Source organism: Ixodes scapularis, unplaced genomic scaffold (assembly GCF_016920785.2).
Source record: "Ixodes scapularis isolate PalLabHiFi unplaced genomic scaffold, ASM1692078v2 ptg000324l_1___fragment_1__unscaffolded, whole genome shotgun sequence".
Lineage (NCBI taxonomy): Eukaryota > Metazoa > Arthropoda > Arachnida > Ixodida > Ixodidae > Ixodes > Ixodes scapularis.
In genome coordinates, this window is record NW_024609966.1 from 939,306 (window position 1) to 961,463 (window position 22,158).

The following is a 22,158-nucleotide window of genomic DNA, read 5'->3' on the forward strand; positions in this document are numbered from 1 at the left end:
CCAGTCCTGATGAATTTACCGGATTTAACGGAGCTCGAACTTGAAATTATCAAGAGGGAGTATGGATGTCATGACATATGAAGACACTCCGCGAACCCGTCTCGAAAGTGTTTGGGCCCGACGTGGCCGCCGTATGCCCGCTTTGCGCATTCGCCAGCACTTCCGCCTTTGGGAGCCGATCCTAATGACAAGGCGTTATTTTCCTTGTTTGTTGTTTCCACATGTATGAAACATTAGTTACTGCTCTTTAACTTTCATAATTAACTCAATAGAAACGAGTTTAATTTCGCGGGCTCGACATTTTGCGAAGGGCCGGTTTCGGAAATTTCGCGGGCAGAACATTTAGTGAACGGGAGATATACGCAATGTATTCGTATTCATGGGGTGACTTATTCAAGTGACCAATTTTTCCCGAATTTGATCAAATCGTGATATTCAGGTCCTCGCGAATATTAGGACATCGCGAAAATTAAATCTTCTACAGTAAACTACTTTAATAGGGGATTAGGACGGTACACATAATCTTACTTTTTATTTCGCTTATCGACAAGAAAAAAAAAGTTTGAAGGCCCCGTTGAGTTCAGTTGTGATTCACTAATGTTCTGTGGCTTACCCTTTGTTTGCTGAGGCTCCCGAACCAATAAGAATATGAATAACGCAAACAAAGTAATCAGCTTAAATATAGTTGCGGCCCCACGGCGGCCACCTTGGCTTCTATGGATGTACTAGCACGATGGATGTAATGGCACGCTAGACATGATAACAGGAACGGCGAGCAATTACATTCACCGAGCCACTACATTCAGCGAGCAACTACATCCAACGAGCAACTACATCCATCGAGCAGCTACATCCATACGCATGTCAATGCATCCATCGAGCCCGTACATCCACCGAGCCATTACATCCATTGATGGATGTAATGACTCGATGGATGTACTGGCTCGATGGATGTGCTAACACGTAATCTGACCATAGTCCTCAAAGTGGAAAACGGGATGCCCCAGCGCGACTTCCACCCCCCCCCCCCCCCGCCTCCCTCTGAATACTGAAATTCGCCATTTTTGAAAAATAGTGTAGTGTTGCCAACCGAGGTTCTACACAAAAAAAATATTTCTACACACGCATCTTCGCGAGAAAAAAAAAGTGTTTGTAGACAAGAACAGTTCTAAATTTCACACTCTGGTTAAATATATTTAAGTGCCTACGGTTACTTAAAAAAAAATATGCTTGTAACCAGTAGGCATAGTTTCGGTTTGCTTCAACTCGCTTGGTGCCCATTTCGAAACTATGGACTCCGGCGAAAACAGGACATGATTCCTTATTGGGACAAAAAGACGGGACGGCAGAAGCGGACCTCAAAAACGGGACTGTCCCGGACAAAACGGTACGTCTGGTCACCCTAGTTCGAGGTCATGACGCGAAGCTCCCCTCTGCCAAACTGAGGTTTTTCGTTTCTAGGTCAAAGGTTCAAAAATACTTGTATATAAGACGAACAAGTTTTTTTATTTTTTAAATATATTGTAACTTCAGTTTTTGTGTTTAAACACAGCAGCTTAATTACGGTATGATTGATGCCCGAATATGGAAAGCACATGTACACATGTTAAAACAAAAAAACGCCTGTTTTGGAGTCGAGAATGTTCCAAAAATGGCACAGCCTTTGTAAAAATGAAATTGTATCAGAGAAAAACAGTTTTCTAAGAAAGAAACTATGTTGAAAAAAGAGAAATAAAAACCTGCTTGCTACAAAATTTTATTTTCTGGTCCGGTAATATAACTGTTGTTTTTTACATTTGATAGAATGAATGTGCTCTTCCCGAAACTTAATGTAAACTAGAGCGGCGCCTGAATGGCAAAATTCTCTGAGTTACGATGAAAGTGAATAAAAAGAAAAAAAAAAACGCTGGCAAGCTGCTTTATAAAAAAAATCAGACTGAAAACGCCCATAAAAATAAAAAAAAAAAACGGGCAAGCACGTATAACATCTTAAAAGACAGCTAGTTGTTTTCTTTAAGAACCGGACATTTCAATGAACGCCGTCTCATCCAATAAGTGGACACTTGATCCAACGCCGATTCATCGAACGCCGTTTCATGGAATGTTCAGGTAAGATAAGCGACTCTCTTCCACCAAATATTTTGTCCCCTCTTTGTTCATGCCTGAAAGGCACTTTCAGAAAAAAATGAAACTATTCTTCGGCGCGCCTTTTTTATTTTGTATTTGACTACTTGTGTTTTCGTCCTATCCTAGGAGAATAGCTTCCTTTCTAAGAACGTAGGTTGAAAAGCCGACAGGTTTACGGCTCACTTTGGGGATCTCACTTTGCGTTCTAGCCCTCTTCTGGGACAGAGCTTGTTCCAAAGCTTGCAGGAGCGTCAAAAACAAAAAGAGGACTGTTCACCTTCCTATCGCTCATGGGTGTACGTCACTGCACCCGGGGATCACAGGTTTCATAAAACGTTAAGGCTGTTAGTTTACTATGTAGGGGAAAAAAAAAAAAAGTCTGCTATCCTTTCGATTGTAAAAATAAAACTATTTCGGATATCAAATTTTTCGACTGCTCTACTACGCGGCGTTCGATCAAACGGCGTTTGATGAAACGGCGTTCGATGAAATGGCATTAGATGAAATGGCGTTCGACGAAACGGCCTCGATCAAACGGTATTCGAAGAAACGGCGTTCAATGACATGTCCGGACCCAAGTTTACTTCACACCGTCACATTTGTACAATTTCCCACACTCCCCGAACGTTACACGCCTCCTCGCAAGAACCGAAGAAAGAACACAAGAACACCTTTTGGCGGGCTAGTTGGTTCATGATTTTAGAAATAAATGAACTGCGCAAAGGACGAGGACAGAGGTAGAAACGAGTACGACACACAGAGCGCAGACTTCCAACTGTTTATTTGGCGCAGACACAACAGTATATATGACAGCAGCAATCAGTTTGCGGTTAAATAAGGTTTAAACATGACCGTCCAAAAAAGAGAATTCCTTGTCTGATAGTGAAACAAAAAAGAGAATTCCTTGTCTGATAGTGATAGTGATAGTGCGGTTGTCATCCTGATTTGCAAAGGACACGTGTTCTCGCAAGAGCAAATGAGGCAACGGAAAGAAAACTCGTAGAAGCCTACTTCATTAAAAAGAAAGGTCACGACTGCATAAGCATGCAATCTGTTTCACTATCAGACAAGGAATTCTCTTTTTTGGACGGTCATGTTTAAACCTTATTTAACCGCAAACTGATTGCTGCTGTCATATATACTGTTGTGTCTGCGCCAAATAAACAGTTGGAAGTCTGCGCTCTGTGTGTCGTACTCGTTTCTACCTCTGTCCTCGTCCTTTGCGCAGTTCATTTATTTCAAAAAAAAAAAAAAAACACAAGAACCAATATCTACTGCCACGGGGTCACCCCTAACCACAAGCATGACCAACAAAGGAATGGACCCTCACCTGCCGTCTACTTTCACTGAACTACCATCTGCTTCAAGTTCTCAAGTTCCCTCTAATGATTTTGGACTAGTTTGGAACTTGCGTTGAGACGGAGTTTTTGGAAAGTGGGAACACGAAGAAAAATACTTTTTTTTTTTACGGAAATGGGATTCATTTTGGGAGATATAAGCAAATTAAGATTACGATAACAATTAAGGCATTTGAGCTCTGTGACGTATTAAGGATCGTTCAGACAATTGCTTTTGACTGCGCTAAGACTGACTGCGTCGAACTGTTGCTATGGCGACCCTTACGACGAGCCAATAAGGGAGGCGCTGTGCTCAACGACGCAACCCGGCGCAACGCAGTCCACACAACTGTGTGAACCTTTTTGTGGACAATTCAACGATTGGAGGGCTGGAGCGAAGCTACTGGCCAATTGGCTGCAAGTTAGGCTCATAACTACCGTGCCAAGGCAACACCACCTAGACAGAAGGCCTCCGCATGGTTTCCTCTTCCTCTATGAAACGTCATCACAGTCGGATCGCGCTCGGTCGGCTATTGGACCCGAGCCCCACCTTCGACGGGCTGATTGGCCACGAGCCGCAGCCGAACACTGACGCAGCACTCGTGCCCAATCTCTCGCCTCGATCGATCTGACTACGATGACGCGTGTGGAGGCCTTCTGTCCAGGTGGTGTTGGCCAAGGACGGGTGCGCATTGTAGCCATAGCCCCTTGCATCGTCCTAGATTCAGGCTCCGAGGGCGATCGTGCCGACGTCGTCCACTACGCCGCGCCCCGCAAGGACCCGCCGCGCTGAGAAGAGCCCGACAAAACTGAGTCCAGCGCGGTCGGGCGCGCTCTGCTCCACTTTTTCTTCCGCTTCTGCTGATTGGTATTTATGCAATAATTGAAGCAGCGATTCGTTTCAGGGAATAACTGCACCGTGACAGGCTGAAAAAAAAAGAGAAGAACGGGGATAACGAGTTTATATATAAGCGTTCCTTTTCTCCCGAAAGTCACCAAATCCGGAGGAAAAACTATAAAGAAACTTAAGACCGCTAACGTGTAGGAATGGCGAAAGCATTCGTATAGGCGCTTTACACACGCGTCAAATTACAGCCGCCATTGCTGACCTTCTCTTGTCTTACCGACATGCCGAGCAACTGAAACTGTAGTTGACGATCCTCTACAAAGGCCGATGCTTTGGAAAAGGACACAGCTGAATCTAATATGGCAGTAACCTGGCCTGCTATGGTAATGATGAAGTGAAATAAACGGAATAAGAGGAAACAAAAACTGAAGGTCAGTTATGGCGGCGTCCATTCACAGCTGCTGCAAAGCGTCTATACGTATAGCGTATCCGTACAAGCTCGGCGCCGCACTGCGCCCGGCCAGGCAACCTGTGCGGATGCTGCCCGGGCGGGCTCTGCGGCCGGCCGCTCTGCAGAGCCTGGCCACACTCTCCCTCTTAATGGCGGCCGGGCCGCTGCGCCATGGAGAGGGCTTCTTCGTGGAGTGGCGTTCCTTGGAACTATGCCGCGCGCCAGCCAATGGGAGTTTATCCATCAATTCGCTGCTAGAGAGTACAGGCTTCGCTCCAGATGGGACAGGGGAATTCAGGTCCCGCTTGGCGCGGCATCAAAAGCTGATAACGCCGGTTCACTCTATGGGACACTTAATGCTTTCGCATGCAAAGACCGCATTACCGCGCCCGTCGAAGTCGCTAGGCGCTAATCAGCCGGCAGGGCCTTGTTTCAACGAATCGAGACCAGGCCTTTGTCGTTTTATGCGTGACCGACTACCGGCGCGTACGACTAGCTCATGATCATACATATAGCTTATGCATGAGCTAGGTTGTCCTGCGTTCTAATTGACTCTCCCTCAGGCAAGTCGTCCAATTTCGAGCTTTTGCCGGCTTTACGGGCAAGAGCGTCCGTCTCGTGAGGCCTACGAAGCTTCTCGTTTTAACGCCAGCGGCACGCGCAGACTCGTCCAATGGAGTGCACTGATGCGGAAACCGACACAAAAAGCACCAGGACACCAAACTGATCGGTGAGAACGCCTAGAAACACACGACACGTGGCGAGAGTAGCAGATTAAAATTTCAGAAGTAAGCGTCCCACTGGTTCGGCTGTTCCGACATCCGGAACGCCGATTCCCAAATGGAGCGCTTGCCCGAGAATCGGAAGTCCGGAAAATTGGTTCGCTGGTCCCGCCACAACCGCCGCTCAAAAACACGTGTCTAAAAAATTCTTTTCTTTTTTTTTTTCAGATTGCTGCATTTTTTTTTTTTTGCGTTTTTAGCTAAACAAAAAGTCTTTTCTTTTAAGAGAATAACGATATTGCCGCGCGCAGGGCTGAGAAAGCAGCGCTCGGTCACGGACCCCCAGAAAGTTCTCGTCTATTCATGTACCGCACGTAACTTCTATCATTTATTCCTGCTTTTGTTTTCTAGAAAGTGCGTGTTCATTCTCGCCCCGATCACGCGACGCTCGAGCCACTTTCGCCGAATCTTCGAGATAGTGACACACTCTAGATAAGAGGCCGCCCGCTACCTTGTCGAGTCAGTCTCGCCCCAGCGCTCGATTCTGCTGACACGCCGACTTCGACGCCCGCGACGCTCTGCTTTCTTCTGTTTTCTTCTTTATTTTTGGCACAAGTTCGCCACATTAAACGTTTATTTATTTCTGTTTATTTCTTGTTTATTAGTCACGACTCACCACCCGTGACATTTTGGTGGAGGTGCGGGGTACCGCATGTCCGTGCAGCGCAGCCCTCCGAGTTCCCGCAGTACAAGTCCGAATCCAAGCTCCCGAGGACCCAACGAAGACCAGATCGAGAGTCCACCAAGTCGCCGCACCCAAGGGCTAAACCCGGAATACGGACTTCTACCACCCAGGACCAGGCAGCCGACGATGGCCAACCAGTCGCCGACCCCCGCCGCTCCTGCCGTCGTCTACCTGCCCGCCGCCCCTCGTACGCCGACTCCCTTCCACGGCGAGATCCATGAGGATGTCGAAGACTGGATCAAGCACTACGAGCGTGTGGCGCGGCACAACGGATGGACTGCGGAGCAGTGCCTCCTGAATCTCTACTTTTCGCTGGAGGGTACTGCGAGGTATTGGTTCGAGAATCACGAGGCTTCAATTACGTCGTGGGACATCTGTGTGGCCGAGTTGCAGCGGACGTTCGCCACCCTACACCGACGGGAGAAGGCAGAAGATCTCCTCCGAATTCGAACGCAGGGCCCCGACGAAAGCGTCACAAGCTTCGTAGAAGATGTCCTCCGCCTGAGCGCCCGTGCCGACCCACGAGCTACAGACGACAAGAAGCTGCGGGTCCTCATGCGCGGGGTGAGAGACGACATCTTTGGAGGCCTCGTGCGCAACCCCCCGGGCACCGTCGAAGCCTTCGTCACCGAGGCGACAAACATCGAGCGCGCCCTCCAAGCGCGCGCTTCCCACTACCAGCGACATCCAAGTGTCGCTGCAACCGCGCTGCTTGGCGGTGAGATCGCTCCTGGTACGGACATCCGCGAAAGTATCCGGGAGGTCGTCCGGGAGGAACTCCGCCAGTTGCTGCCAGCCGCAAGTCGACCAGCGACGCTCTCCATTGCCGAGGCTGTGCGCGAGGAAGTACAGCGGGCGCTTTAACCAGAGGTTCCCGTCACCACGGTGGCACCGGAGGAACCGACGTTGAGCTACGCTGCCATAGCCCGACGACCGCCGCAAGCTCCCCGCCAAGCCGCGGCGCCACCCCGAAGAGACGCCCCAACGCCGCAGTATCCCCGACGACAGGAAGATCAGGCGCACGTTCACCCAGACCGACCTGCGCCGAGGAAGACAGACGTCTGGAGGACGGCCGACCGACGCCCGCTGTGTTACCACTGCGGGGAAGCTGACCATGTGTACCGCCGATGTCCATACCGACGACTCGGGCTGCGCGGATTCCACCCAAGCGACCCGCGCCCCAGGTATGGTGAACGCCCTCGGGAGATCGACGAGTATCTGCGACGACCCCAGTCCCCCGAGCCTGCGTCCCGCCGAGAGTTCCGATCGCCTTCACCACGACGTCCAGCTTCGCCGATGCACCGACCCCGACGGGAAAGCCTGTCGCCCCTCGCTCCACGCCGGGGAAACTAGGCGCGGCAACCCCTGGAGGTGGAGTTGCCGAAGACGACCGACGCCAAGATCCTCCACGAACGTCGGAGGGCCCCCACTCGAACGCTACCGGAGACCGAAACAACACTCCTGAAACGGTGTCCAACAACCTAAACGTCATCATCGACGGCCACGACGCATCGGCACTGGTGGACACCGGAGCAGACTACTCAGTCTTGAGTGGGAGGCTCTCCCGCCACCTTCGAAAAGTCACGACGCGGTGGGATGGACCGCAGATACGAACCGCCGGAGGACACCTCATCACGCCTGTTGGAAGGTGCACCGCTCGCGTCGAAATTCACGGCGAGACGTGTCCTGTGAAATTCGTCATTCTACAAGACTGTTCCAGAGACGTCATTCTCGGCATGGACTTTTTGTGTGAATACGGCGCCGTCATCGACCTTGGAGAAAACAGATTGACGCTGCGGACACCTGTTCCGCCTTCAGAGAAACTCCAAAGTGCGTCAGCCGCCGTCCGAGTCGCTGCCGACCACGTGAATCTGCCGCCGCGATCAAGTGTTGTCGTACCCGTCGTGACCGATGCAGCTACCCGTAGCGAAGTTCTTCTGGAAGGCAACCTCCAGTTGCTCCTGGGAAGAGGAATAGGCGTCGCACGAGGAGTAGCCGAACTTCAGGATGGCCGCACTGTGGTCCTCGTGACGAACTTCCGGAATGAAACGCAACACCTCACAAAAGGTGCAGCCGTTGGCCACGTCGAGGATCTCCGAAACTCCGCCGAAATCGCCGCCATTACTGATGAATCCTCGCCACCTCAGCAAGACGGTACGTCGCCAGCGCAACTCGACATCGACCCTAAGCTTCCGGACCCGAAACGACGGCAGCTGATTAACCTCCTCGCCGAATACCGTGACTGCTTTGCGACGTCGTCGAAGGTACGCCAAACAGCCGTTGCGAAGCACCGCATCATTACCGAGGACGACGCGCGCCCTGTGCATAGATCACCGTACAGAGTCTCCGTTAAAGAAAGGGAGGTGATCCAGGAGCAAGTTCAAGAGATGCTGAACGACGACATAATCCAGCCATCAAGCAGTCCGTGGGCCTCTCCAGTCGTACTGGTAAAGAAGAAGGACGGAACGCTTCGGTTCTGCGTGGACTACCGGCAGCTGAACGCGGTGACGAAGAAAGACGTCTACCCACTCCCCCGAATCGACGACACGTTAGACCGGCTGCGCCACTCTCGATACTTCTCATCGATGGACCTGAAGAGCGGCTACTGGCAGATCGAAGTCGACGAACGGGACCGAGAGAAGACAGCTTTCGTCACGCCAGATGGGCTGTACGAATTCAAGGTGATGCCCTTCGGACTGTGCACGGCTCCAGCAACTTTCCAGCGTGTTATGGACACCGTACTTGCAGGACTGAAGTGGCAGAGCTGTCTGGTCTACCACGATGACGTCGTGGTGTTTTCCAGCGACTTCGACGAGCACTTGCGGGGACTCCGAGCTGTTCTTCAAGCCATACTGGCCGCTGGACTCACCCTCAAACCGTCAAAGTGTCGGTTCGCCTATGACGAACTGAAGTTTCTGGGTCACGTGGTTAGCAACGAAGGCGTGCGCCCAGACCCTGAGAAGACTCGCGCCGTCGCGTCATTTCCAGCGCCGACAGACAAAAAGGCCGTGCGAAGATTCCTTGGACTTTGCGCCTACTATCGTCGCTTCGTTCGGGATTTCGCACGGATTTCCGCACCGCTCACAAACCTCACGAAGGACGCCGAGAGGTTCGAATGGGCCGAGGAACAGCAGCAGGCATTCGACGAGCTGAAGCGACGACTCCAGACGCCTCCGGTTCTTGGACATTTCGATCAGGATGCGGACACCGAGATTCACACTGACGCAAGTAACGCAGGACTTGGCGCGGTACTAGTTCAAGTACAAGAAGGCACCGAACCAGTCATCGCCTACGCAAGTCGGACACTGTCCAAGGCAGAGAGAAATTACTCCACGACTGAAAAAGAATGCCTTGCGGTCGTCTGGGCAATCACGAAGTTTCGTCCGTACTTGTACGGAAGCCCGTTCCGCGTAGTCACAGACCACCACTCACTCTGCTGGCTTGCGAACCTCAAGGACCCGTCAGGACGCCTCGCTCGATGGAGCCTCCGGCTACAAGAGTTCAACATGACTGTGGTTTACAAGTCAGGACGCAAGCACAGCGACGCTGACTGCCTGTCCAGGGCCCCTGTCGAAACACCTTCCGGCAGCAGCGACGACGATGATGACGAGTGCTTTCTAGGGGCAGTGAACACCGATGACATGGCACGACGTCAACGAGACGATCCGGAGCTGCGAGCCTTAATCGAGCACCTGGAAGGGCGCGGCGGTACCGTACCCCGTGTTTTCTCACGAGCCGTGTCGACCTTCGCCATTCGACAAGGTGTACTCTACAAAGAGAACTTCGGGGACAACAACTCGCCGTGGCTGCTGGTAATCCCGACCGACCTTCGAGGGGAGATCTTTCAAGCATGTCACGACGACCCGACATCCGGACACCTTGGATACAGCCGGACACTGGCCCGTATTCGTGAAAAGTATTACTGGCCCAAGCTCCCCAAGACCGTCCACCTGTACACACGATCATGCCACGAGTGCCAGCGACGCAGGAAACCTCCGACGAGGCCGGCCGGACTCCTGCAGCCTATTTCTCCTCCAACTGCACCCTTCCAGCAGATCGGAATGGATCTACTTGGTCCTTTTCCGCCTTCGACGTCGGGGAACCGCTGGATCATCGTCGCCACAGATTATCTCACACGGTACGCCGAAACGAAAGCTCTTCCTTCGGGGACGGCTGTGGAAGTTGCCAAGTTTTTCATTGAGTCCATCGTCCTCCGGCACGGCGCTCCAGAAGTTCTGATTACAGATCGCGGATCATCGTTCATGGCACAACTGACCCAAGAAATCCTCCGACTCAGTCATACCAGCCATCGTCGTACAACTGCGTACCACCCGCAGACCAACGGGCTGACGGAGCGACTCAACAAGACAATCGCCGATATGATCTCTATGTACGTCGACGTAGAGCACAAGACGTGGGACGAGGTGCTGCCCTACGTCACGTTCGCCTACAATACGGCGGTTCAAGAGACCACTGGATTCACCCCTTTCCAGCTGGTACATGGTCGGAAGGTAACGACCATGCTGGACGCCATGCTGCCCCAAGAGCCATCTGACAACGAGAGCGACGACGCCCAGGCGGTTGCTCAACGCGCCGAAGAAGTTCGCCAGCTCGCCCGACTCCTGATTCAAGACCAGCAACGCGTCGACGCCGGCCGCTACAACCTTCGTCGCAGGGACGTCCACTTCCAGCCCGGAGATAGGGTGTGGGTATGGACGCCCATCCGTCGCCGCGGCCTCAGTGAGAAATTGCTGAAGCGCTACTTTGGGCCCTACAAGATCATCCGACGCCTCGGCGATCTGAACTACGAAGTTCTACCCGACGGAACGCGCCCATCTGCAAGACGTCAGCCGCGACCCGAGCTGGTGCATGTCGTCCGGCTGAAGCCGTATTACGAACGATAGGACTCTCCACTCTCGTCGACGAGTGAACTGTGGACTGTGAACTCCGGCTAGCAATTCTGCTGTCCTTTTGTTTTTTTTTTTTTTGTTTTTTTTTGTTTTCCGTTTTTGTGCTGCATCGGGACGATGCATTTTTAAAGGGGGGGATAATGCCGCGCGCAAGGCTGAGAAAGCAGCGCTCGGTCACGGACCCCCAGAAAGTTCTCGTCTATTCATGTACCGCACGTAACTTCTATCATTTATTCCTGCTTTTGTTTTCTAGAAAGTGCGTGTTCATTCTCGCCCCGATCACGCGACGCTCGAGCCGCTTTCGCCGAATCTTCGAGATAGTGACACACTCTAGATAAGAGGCCGCCCGCTACCTTGTCGAGTCAGTCTCGCCCCAGCGCTCGATTCTGCTGACACGCCGACTTCGACGCCCGCGACGCTCTGCTTTCTTCTGTTTCCTTCTTTATTTTTGGCACAAGTTCGCCACATTAAACGTTTATTTATTTCTGTTTATTTCTTGTTTATTAGTCACGACTCACCACCCGTGACAATATTTTATTGAGTGATGCACTTCATTTCGTCTGCATAAAATATATTCTGACGGCTCTTCCCAAAACGTCACCCACTGCGCGTCTTCAACACACTGGGGCGCCACCAGACGTTGCATGTTTTTGCCTGATCCAATTAAAATATGACGTGCCAATAGTTTGTGGCTACTCCTTGTTCCCTGGGTAGCCCGACCTACTACTGAGGTAATAACAAAGAGTGCAGACGCTCAAGTATCGTTAGAGATCCCCTTTAAAATCTTTGCGGGCCGCCAGGACAAACGCAAATAGCTCAGGTTGTCCCATGGCGCCCATGTTTTCCGTGCGGTATACATTCACTTTAAAGCCAGCATCTGCCACCGCTCCTTTGACCACGTCGTCGGTGAGTTTCGGCACGGTGAATTCAGCGTCTCCTAGGGTGAATTTTTCTACGCCACCCATACCAGTAAGAACGAGTAGACCGCCAGGTTTGACGAGGGACCCTACGTTGCTGATCGCGCACCGGAAAGATTCGTGGTCTGCTATGGCACTCTCGATGCAGTTGCAGGAAAGTACGACGTCGAAGGCTTCCTCGTGTTCCTGTGGGAGCACTCCGGGTTTCAGGACATCGCCGTGAACCACCTTGCGGATCGAGGATCGTGTGCGCTCCAGTATTTCCAGCGCCCCCTTCTTGGTGTCGCTGTAAATCGCAAAAAGATGCGCTGCGTAAGTTACATGTGGGCCATGGACCCCTTAAAGGGGTACGGAAACATAAATTGAAATATTCAAATTTCGTTCGGAAATGAGTCAAGCATGACGGATATTAACCGTAAATCATAATCGCACGTTTGTATTTTGAACGATTGGCTATATTTTTCGTTCCAAACGGTGCACTCGGACAAGCGCTCGAAGAGAAGCGAGCTGAGAGCGCGATGCGTCATGGGATGTCCGGCGCCAACAAAAGCAGAAAGAAAAGATTTCCCGGGTTCGTGGAGTAGCAAGGCAAGCGTGGTTATGAGCTTTGCCCTTGGTGGCGTTGTCAGCGTTGTGGTGGTGTCAACAGCGTCAGCGCGTTACAACCGAGCCGCTCGAAGTACCCGTGGGGTGACGAGCGTGTGACTGGCCCAAGGAGCACGTAGCTTCCACAACACTGTCAGCTTAGGGCTGAACGGAATGGGGAAAGCAACTTTTGTTCGAGTTTTGAGCGACGGGCTAATCTTCTAGGGGGAGAATGGTTGTTTCCGGTTGCACGAACGAGGGTCCGAGAAAGAGGGGAGTCCTTCCTTTCCGTCTTCTTTGAGAGTTTGGTACAATGCGCGATATGTGAGTTGAGCTAGGAGGAAAGCTAAAAAGGAAAACGTTGAAATTCCAAAAGGCGGCGCTGTTCCGAAGGAATCTGCTACGTCACGACTACGTAGCAGATTCCACAACGTTGCTAGACTACCTCCCAAATAGGCTCCGCATGCATCCACCAGGTGCACATTGAAAGATCGTTTATTTAGCTTTAAAATTAGTTTTCTTGTGCTTTTCAACGGAAGACTGGTGTTTTTGAGGTGAGGGTGCAACATGCAACACATTAAAGCTAAAAAATGAGCGCTGAAATTTCGTTTCCCTACCCCTTTAACGGTTTTAACCTAAAAATTTGATACATTTCAAAAAGTTAGGGAACAAAGAAAGCTCGTGATGCTTGAGCACAATCGACTACGACACCGAGAGTAGAGAGAAAAAAGGACTTCTGTGCTGTGTTGTCCCTCGTGCTCCCTCTCCCTCGTCTTGGGAGTTTTAGTCTATTATGATAAAGTTCCGTCGGTGACGAAAATACAAGATAGGCTAAAACCCCCCAAAAAAGAAAAACGATAATCGTTTCAACCTATTTTGTTTTGTTGTCACCAACAGAACAAAATTGGTTGAACCCGAAAAACACCGACAAAATCCGTCGGTGACCAAATCATAGAACCGGTTAAAACCCCTTGCTATATTTCATATGGAAGATAAAAAATGAAGCAACATCGATGTTTATACGCAGCCCCAAGTTCGTATTACGGAGAAATAATCGGGAATTAGACCCTACTCTACATTTTTATAGCATACGGGATTCGCGCTGTACCAAAGTCGGCTAAACATTCCCACGGCTGCCCATTCAGTTTACTTGCTGCGAGCTAGTACTCTTTTTCGAAACCCAATCAAGCAACATTGGCAGTCTCAATTTCTCGGGCCACAAAGCGTGTAATTGAATCCGAGTCCATGCCGAACGCTGACGTCAGCACTCGTTTTTCGGTACGTGCTGAGCCGAGTTCACGTCGAACGTTGACGTAGCCCTCGTGCCACTTACAGGTTTGGAGTACGCTTCCGAACAATCAGGGACTCGAATAATTGGCGCAGCATTCGCTAGATGGCGCGGGCGTTTGAAAGTGGTCTGTTGTACTATATATGGTGTTTCATGGTACACGTCCGTCGAAGCGATACGCATGCGCAGAAACAGAGTCACGTTTTACGCAATAAAGGCTTGGGTTGGGCTTCGAACCAGCCCCTGAAAGGAGAAGAGGGGACCCCGTAGGCTAGCTGCCACTTTTGAGAGGCGGCTCTGCAGTTGCGTGTACTAAACTTGGTTCCTCCGCTCCAGAATAAGCGCCCGAGAAATGACTAGCACTGCGCCAGACATCCCCGCAACCTGCTACTGTAAACGACATTATTTTCGCCGGCTCAGTATCTCAGGAATTTCGGAAAGTAGTAAAAACCAAAAATGTTTCGGAGGCAAAAAAGAAAAAATCGTAAATGTTGCGATTTGTGTTTTGTTTTTTATCATGGGGGAGATATATTTGCCAAACCAATTATTTTTGCGATATTCTGTCAAATCAGAAAATTCCCGGAAACAAATCTCTTAGGGTGTCTCCAAATGCCAAAGGGCACAGTGTACAGCGTGGGCCAAACGGACATGCTTTAAGTATATTTCAGAAATCAATTTTGCATGCTCCGACACATTAATTTAGCACGTTAGAAAGGTTAGATTAAGCTGTACGTTTTCCTTTTTCTTTTTTTTTTTTCTTATGAAACACCAAATTTGCATTACGCGAAAATTACAACTCGGGAGCAAAATGTGTCCGTGGCTCAGTATGCAGCTGAGCATTTGTTTTACTAAAAGTCAAACCCGTTTCGGTAAGCCACCGAATCGCTTTGTTGGGCAAAACAAGGAACGAAAACTAAGTCAGAAATACTTAATTTGCCATTTTTGATGTTTTCGGTAATTAAAACGTCACAAATATCCATAGTAAGATTTTTTCCTCATTTCCATAAAAAATATGCATTGCACACTGAGCCACAAACAATTGTTAGCTTCTAGCTGCACGGTTCAACTTGCATCTTTTGATTGAGGCACGTTTGCTCTTTGATAGTATCAACAAGGAAAGTGCACCATGAGACAAAACTCCTAGACGGGAAATACAAAGGTAAATACAACACAACGTCTCAAACTCAGCTAAACTTATTTTAGAGGAAATTGTGGCTCATATGGTTCAAGTACGCCAACCTAAAGTGCACAAATCGAGTGCATAAACCAAATAGAAAGTTGAGGTTTATATAGGGTTCAGGTGCAGAAACAAACCAAACAAAAAGAGAAGGAAAACTTTTTCCACAAATGCATAAGTAAGGTGGTCTTCAAGCAGACTTATATTTTCACTCGATAGTCTCGAAAACAAAAACACACACGCAAAAGAGATTCGATGCTAGTGGGCAATCCTTTCCCGAAAAACTCCAGACTGGACTGTGGTCCAGTCTGGGGTTAAGGCGGTTAGGGCGAACATAAACTGGACAACAGACAGCGTGAACATACAGCAACAAAGGTTGGTGAGTGACCTTGCCCGACTAACAAAGCAATCAGGTTTGTAGAAATCTCTAGGTTTTGTAGAAATATTAATAGAAATATGTTTGTAAACGATTGCATTAATATTTAACAACACACAAGTAGATTCTAGGTATGACAATTTTGTCTTCCGTAACGTAAGTACAACCGCAATTTTTTTATTGCCGCCGTCACTTTGAAAGCAGGTTTACCGAACGATCAGCAATCAGATTCGCAAAGCGCACCGCACAGTTCCACATTTGTGCTAAAAAGTTACAATGCCGGAGCAAGCGAAACTGATTTGGGAAATGCAATTATTTTTATGAGTAAATTCTTCTTAGGTTTTCAACTTGCAGGTTCACCAGCTATAAAAAATCAGCTTTGCAAGGCGCAGCGCACAGTTCCCCCTTCATGCTAAGTTAAAATGCCGGAACAAACGAAAATGATTTTTGATATTCCTTTAAAAAGATACTACAACGAAATTTCGGCGTTCAATTTTTGGTCTATATGTGTTCAAAGAAGCAGTATCACATCGAACACACCAATATCTTGTTAAAAAAGTCACGAAAAAGAATTTTAGAACGAATTCAACGATTAGCAAAGAGCACCGGGTGGATGTCGCTAATGCCTCGTTTGTAATGCCCGTCTAGGAACCTTGACAGCTAGTGACGGTGAGTGTCTCGCCTCCGGCCACGACGAGAGAAGAGGGGAAGGAAGAACTCCCGTCTTCCCAAATATCCCTTTTGTGTTTTCCAGAAATAGATATTGTCCCTCTACAAGATTATAAAAGATTAACCCGTCACTCGAAATTCGTAGAAAAGCAGCCGCTTCGGTGGCTAGAACGACTTGGCCCTCCCCTCGACGTCAACCTCGCCGTAGTTTTGCTCGTCCCGAGACGACCTACGTCACGATTCCGTCGGATGTCACGTGCTCTAAGCTGGGCCTTATCCGAGCGCTTGCAAGAGTTTATAACAAAAAAAAAAATATAGCCAACAGGCTCAAAGCACGAACGTGCGATTGTCATTTACGGATATTGTGGATCATATTCAACCTATTTTTGAACACGACGGATATATTTCAAATTTCGTTGAAGTGTGGGTTCAATCCAATGGGCCTTCGCTGTACTATAGCTGACTATACGAGATGAAACATTCCTTCACGCTTTCTTTTGACGTACCTGCCAAATTTCGAGAGAGCTGTGATTCGAGCAAGTAACGGTAAATGAATTTGGGATCCCATACGTTGAAATTAGACAAATGGAGAGGTGATAGAACTTCTGGGGAACATCGACATAAAATGGCCAGATCAGGTGTTTTTGGCTAATATTGTCCGCAGGAGTCGACTGAAATACAATTCAAACATTCAAAATACGCTGCGTTTACCTGTAGCCCTCCAAAGCAGCGACTTCCTCGGCACGTGAGGTCCAGTCGATGGCATCTTTACTCTTCTCGAGCCACTTCTCGAGTTCCAGCCTGTTGCCTTCCATGAGGTCACTCAGCACGATGTCGCTGAATCGCCTCGAAGAAAGGAACGAAGGCCAGAGCGTCGGACCGCAGCCCACTTCCAAAAGGGTCTTGCCCTGAACCAGATCTGTGGAAAGCACGCTGGAGTTTCAGTTTGGTCCGGCTTCATTGCGAACGAGCACCGATTTCATACCGCTCTGGTCTCGTTAAAATATATATACAGGGTGTTTCACGAAAGGTGGACAAATTCGATATTGCGAAAACTACGCGTCGCAACAAAAAAAGGCTCGTGTCGTTTTGGTTCTGGGCCCGGGGCCTTTTTAGGACAATTATTAAAGTCCGGGATAATTGTGCAACGATTTTTACGTTGAAAGAATTGGCATGCTCTACTTCTGACATTGTTCATCGTGTCACAAAGGACAGAAAACACACCTCATTTCTTCAAAATGTTGCGATTCCGCCGTGTAATCGCGAGGCAAAAATTAGAATATTCCCCGACCTGCAGCCGCGAGCGGCGGCCATGGGAAACACGCGGCATGACGTCAATGGGGTCTTGTAGAAAGATAGCAAGTTGTGCGAATATCTGCTCGATAAAAGGTAACTTTTCCATAAATCTTGTCGTTCCAACATAAATATAAATTCGTCAAAAACCTGGCATCATCGACAAAACTGTTATTATAGACGCTTTCAGGGAGTCAGTTATTCCAGCTGCCACCACCAGTCGGCGCGCCCTCCGCGCGCTTTCCGGGCCGCCATAGCCGACCTTCAGTTTCTCGCCGTTGCTCTGCCTCAGACACGGCTCTGCTCTGCCTTGTGTGCTGCGTCGGCCACCACCGGAGCTTTGTTTTTGTGTTCTTTTACGTTCCGCGTTGAAATCTTGTGTTTTCTTTAGGTCGTTTTGATATTTCGGGCTTTGATTTAATCATTTGATATCTATATTTCAACATAGCTGCGTCAGTTGAAATTTCCATATGTCGCAATGGTGTTGACTGCACTTTATTAGCGACAAAAAGGAATGAATGTGATGAACTTACATGGTCTCTGAAGCTTAGGCCATAATCTTGTATCGTCAATCTATTCGCAGTCCGATTCCATTCCATAAACAAGAAAATACAAGAGCTATGTTGAAATATAGATATCAAATGATTAAATGAAAGCCCGAAATAACAAAACGACTGAAAGAAAACTCAAGATTTCAACGCTGAATGCAAAAGAACACGAAAACAAAGCATCCGGTGGTAGCCTGCGCAGCACAGAACGCGGAGCAACGGCGAGAAGCTGAAGGTCGGCCATGGCGGCAGGGTCACGTGACGTCAAGATGGCGGCACCCATGAAATGTTGCTCGAAAGGGTCTATACGGAGTTTTAGTGGCGCCATCGATCCTAGGTCCACAAAACCGTCAGCTCTATCTGCTACCGCGAACAGCCGCTAGAAGCCGGAGGGGGAGGGGGACAGAGCCGGACGGGTACGGCGGGACCCGGATGAGGCTTTCCTCGCTTCACCATCTTGTTCGCGCTGCGCCAGCCAGCACGTGGTCACGCGGTCGCGAGCGGATGAGTTCACGCTGGTCACTGATGGCTTTAGACAGAGAGCTTCACTGGAACCCCGCGCAACCCCCATTGACGTCACAAAGCACGTGACCCGGAAGATGGTGAAGTTGTTGAGATGTGCCGTAAACCTCAATCTTTGTCCATTTTTTAAAATAAAAACTAGGACATGGAGACAAAAGCGGTTTTTGTTCTTTACTTCAGAAAGGTCGAGACACCAACTCCCAAATTATTTAAGCAAAGCACTGAAACTGTTGCACAGGTCTTTTAATTATTTTTGCGTAATTAATTTTTTTAATATTGTGTTTAAGGGCACGGTACCAATTAGAAAATTGCTCAGCATCATCGAAAAACACTAAATCAACAAATTGCAGAACGATAGAAAGCACGCGAAGCATTTTACCGTTTCTGAAAAACCGCACAAATTCGACGGTTTTTTTTTTTATTTACAGAAAAAAAAACCTGCAGCGCCGGAAAATCTTCGGCATTATAGCAGGTACAGCCCATGAATTAATACGCTCAATAAAATAAAAACAACACTTGAATATACAACCTGGGCTGTCAATAAAGAAAATACATAAACATTGAACATAAACAACATTAAAAATCAAGACCATGTCCTGAGATAATCACTCATTCAAAAACTGGCAATATACATGTTCTACAAAATAGAAGCACACCCTCAGTTTGTACATAAACTTTACATCAACAATGCATCAATATACTCATTTCGCCATACCCGCTACACTCACTCGAGAGTACGCACAAACTACGGTAAACAAAAGACACTTAATCAGATCGCACAGCTAGTAAACAACCGCCCTGAAATACTGTCCTTGATCAATAATTCCAACACAATATACACATTTAAACGAACACTGAAAACGTACCTTTCACGTATAACATGACTTATTAAAGTTTCCGGCCGCATATCTTTTGTTATATCTCTGTACCTCAGTGTAATGCCACTATGAGTATTTCATTGTTGTTTTTTTTTTCGCTGTGTTTCTTTACGTTCTGCTGCTGACTGTAAAGGGGGATGGAGCCTTGTCAGGCGATTTAAATCGTTTTTTGCCCCATCCTCCTAGACATTTGTCTGAATAAAGAATATTATTATTATGTTAAAAATACATGGTCAACAGCCCCACATTACAAAGCCCATTCAACTACCCTATTGAAAATTCTCATTTGTATGAGAAATTTCTGTGTCCAATAAACACATATGAATCATACAAGATGTATAAGAACATATAAGAACCGTATAAGAACCATATAAGAGCTATATAAGAACTATATAAGATATATGAGAACATAGAAGCACCATATAAGAAACTAGTGGGAAGTTTCTTATAAGTTTCTTATATGGTTCTTATATATCTTATATAATTCTTATGTGGTTCTCATATATTTCTTATATGGTTCTTATATGTTCTTATATGTTCTTATATATCTTGTATGATTCATATGTGTTTATTGGACACAAGAAATTTCTCATACAAATGATTTTTTTTACTAGGGTATGCAGAGTGTCTCTCGTTAAAACTCTGTAAAAACAGCTTTGCAGTATTTCTTTTAGCACTTTATGGACCGCCCACAGAAAGCGTACGTAATTTTTTAGATGAGTTTGACAGAAACTTAAAAAAATGTAGTGCCTACTGATAAACTCTGTATGGTAGGTGACATCAACATCGACCTTCTTAAACCTTCGAAATCTAGTGTTTGTGATTATTTAAATATCCTTCCAAACTATGGTATTGAATGTACAATTCAGGCAGCTACAAGGGAGGAGTATTTGTCTGATAATTTAGTTATATCCTGTATAGATCATATCAATATTAGAAACTTAGGTGTTCAGAATAGATCCACCGTTATTACACAAAAGTTGGCAGATCAATATTTTGTCGCCTGTCGTCTCAACTTTGATGTCATTTATGAACCAGTAGAACAATCACAAGTAATAGTAATTGATTCACGTCACTTGGATAGACTAATTTCTGCCTATAACTGGGATATGCTCCTTGAAAATTGCAACTATCAGGATGACTACTTAAAGCTGGTCGATATTCTTTCAAACTTTAGGACCATGAGCACAAAAGCCATTAATATAAGAAAAAACGAAGGAAGGATCAGCCATGGGTAGCTGCTGACGTCCTTTCCGCCATCAAAGAGAAATATGTTTTATTGGCACAGTGTTGCCATTTTCCAGATAATAAAGAATTCAAATTGCAATATCCAAGTCAAAGAAATCGTGTCAATGCCCTTATCTGTTCCAGAAAACGTCAGCATTTCCAGGAAAGTTTTATGGCTCTCGTTTGTTGTACCCTTTGTTGCAAGATGACAACAATTTTCTAGGTGCCAGTGCACATCTAAAAAGAAGCAGCAAAGGGATCAAGCCTAAATAAATTAGTTCCTGTCCGGCCAGCAAGGTGCTTGAGCTTCGTCCTTATGCAAAGACAACTGCTCTATGAAGTCGGTATGTCTGTGTGTGTTTGTGTGTGTGTGTGTGTGTGTGTGCAGATAGTCAGTGTCTTCGTAGCAGTCTCTTGGGTGTCATTGTGGTGCTACAGCGTAAATGCCGACATGCTGCACAGATATTGTGTGTCTCGGTGTCACAAAATCTACAGTATCTAAGATGCACGTGTATAAATTTTTTTAATGACGGATATTTGCAGAACGTATGGATTCCAGGAGGCTCGTTTCGCAGTGTTCAAAGGTGACCAATTTCTTATTCACGACTCTCTTCTGTATTGTAAATGCAAGCAAGTTTGAATATGATTCTCCCATGCACACTTCTCTTTGTGTACAGAACTTGTTTCTAGCCGCCCTAACATACCTGTGTCGTTTCGCAGACTACATCAGCGCATGGGGACGCTCAGGTATTACAGCATTTTTGTTGCAAAGATAAAATTTTTACGTTATGACATTGCCAAGAAACAGGTCACATGTGTTCTTTTTTTAATATAGCAATCAGATAGGTTCCTGCAAAACAAGTACTATGTTTGAACAGGCAGAGTGCATTGAGTTGCTGAACCTACACAAATTTATCACAGGTCTAAGAAACGTTTGTCAAAATATGTGCAATACATTTTTTCAAACTATGATATCTCAGAACCCAAGAGATGAGCACATCCGAATTTTAGAATGTTGGTACTTTAATACTTGTCTGGCAATTCGGGTCCCATACTGTTGCATCAGGTGTCCCTAAGGGCAGTGTACTCGGGCCGTTATTGTTTCTAATATAAATCAATGGCCTACCATCATCAATTAAATCGACATTAGACTTTTCGCTGATGCTAGAGTTATTTACAGGAAAATTAATACACCTATAATGATCACAATATTGTCCAAGGCATTTAGATACGATATCATCATGGTGTTTCCTATGGCAGATGAACATTAACACCCGTAAATGCAAACCAATGGCCGTAACTAAATCCTCCACTAAAACTCTAACCCAGTACTCATTACTTTCACAACCACTAGAATACTTATTGTCGTACAAGTATTTGTGCGTGTATTTTACAAACTCATTATCATGAATTGAGCAAAAAACAAATAGGGCACTTCAAATGACGGGTGGCAGACTTAGGGGGGAGAGGGGGGTACACACCACCGCGGGTGTTTCAGTACCAAGTTGATCTATTTATAGTCACGTTGGCCATGGGTAA

The 22,158-nt window shown here is 47.4% G+C and overlaps 1 protein-coding gene across 1 annotated transcript in view; it reads right to left on the minus strand.

The window, feature by feature from the left end:
• Positions 1–11,802: 11,802 nt before the first annotated feature.
• The window catches only part of LOC120843002 (indolethylamine N-methyltransferase-like), a 75,490-nt gene continuing 65,134 nt past the window's right edge, over positions 11,803–22,158 (minus strand). The window contains exons 3-4 of the mRNA XM_040214221.2: positions 16,863–17,070; positions 11,803–12,342 (exon numbers count right to left, since the gene is read on the minus strand). Of these exons, the coding sequence (XP_040070155.1) occupies positions 11,904–12,342; positions 16,863–17,070 (647 nt within the window). The 3' untranslated portion in view covers positions 11,803–11,903. The remainder of the gene's footprint in view (positions 12,343–16,862; positions 17,071–22,158) is intronic.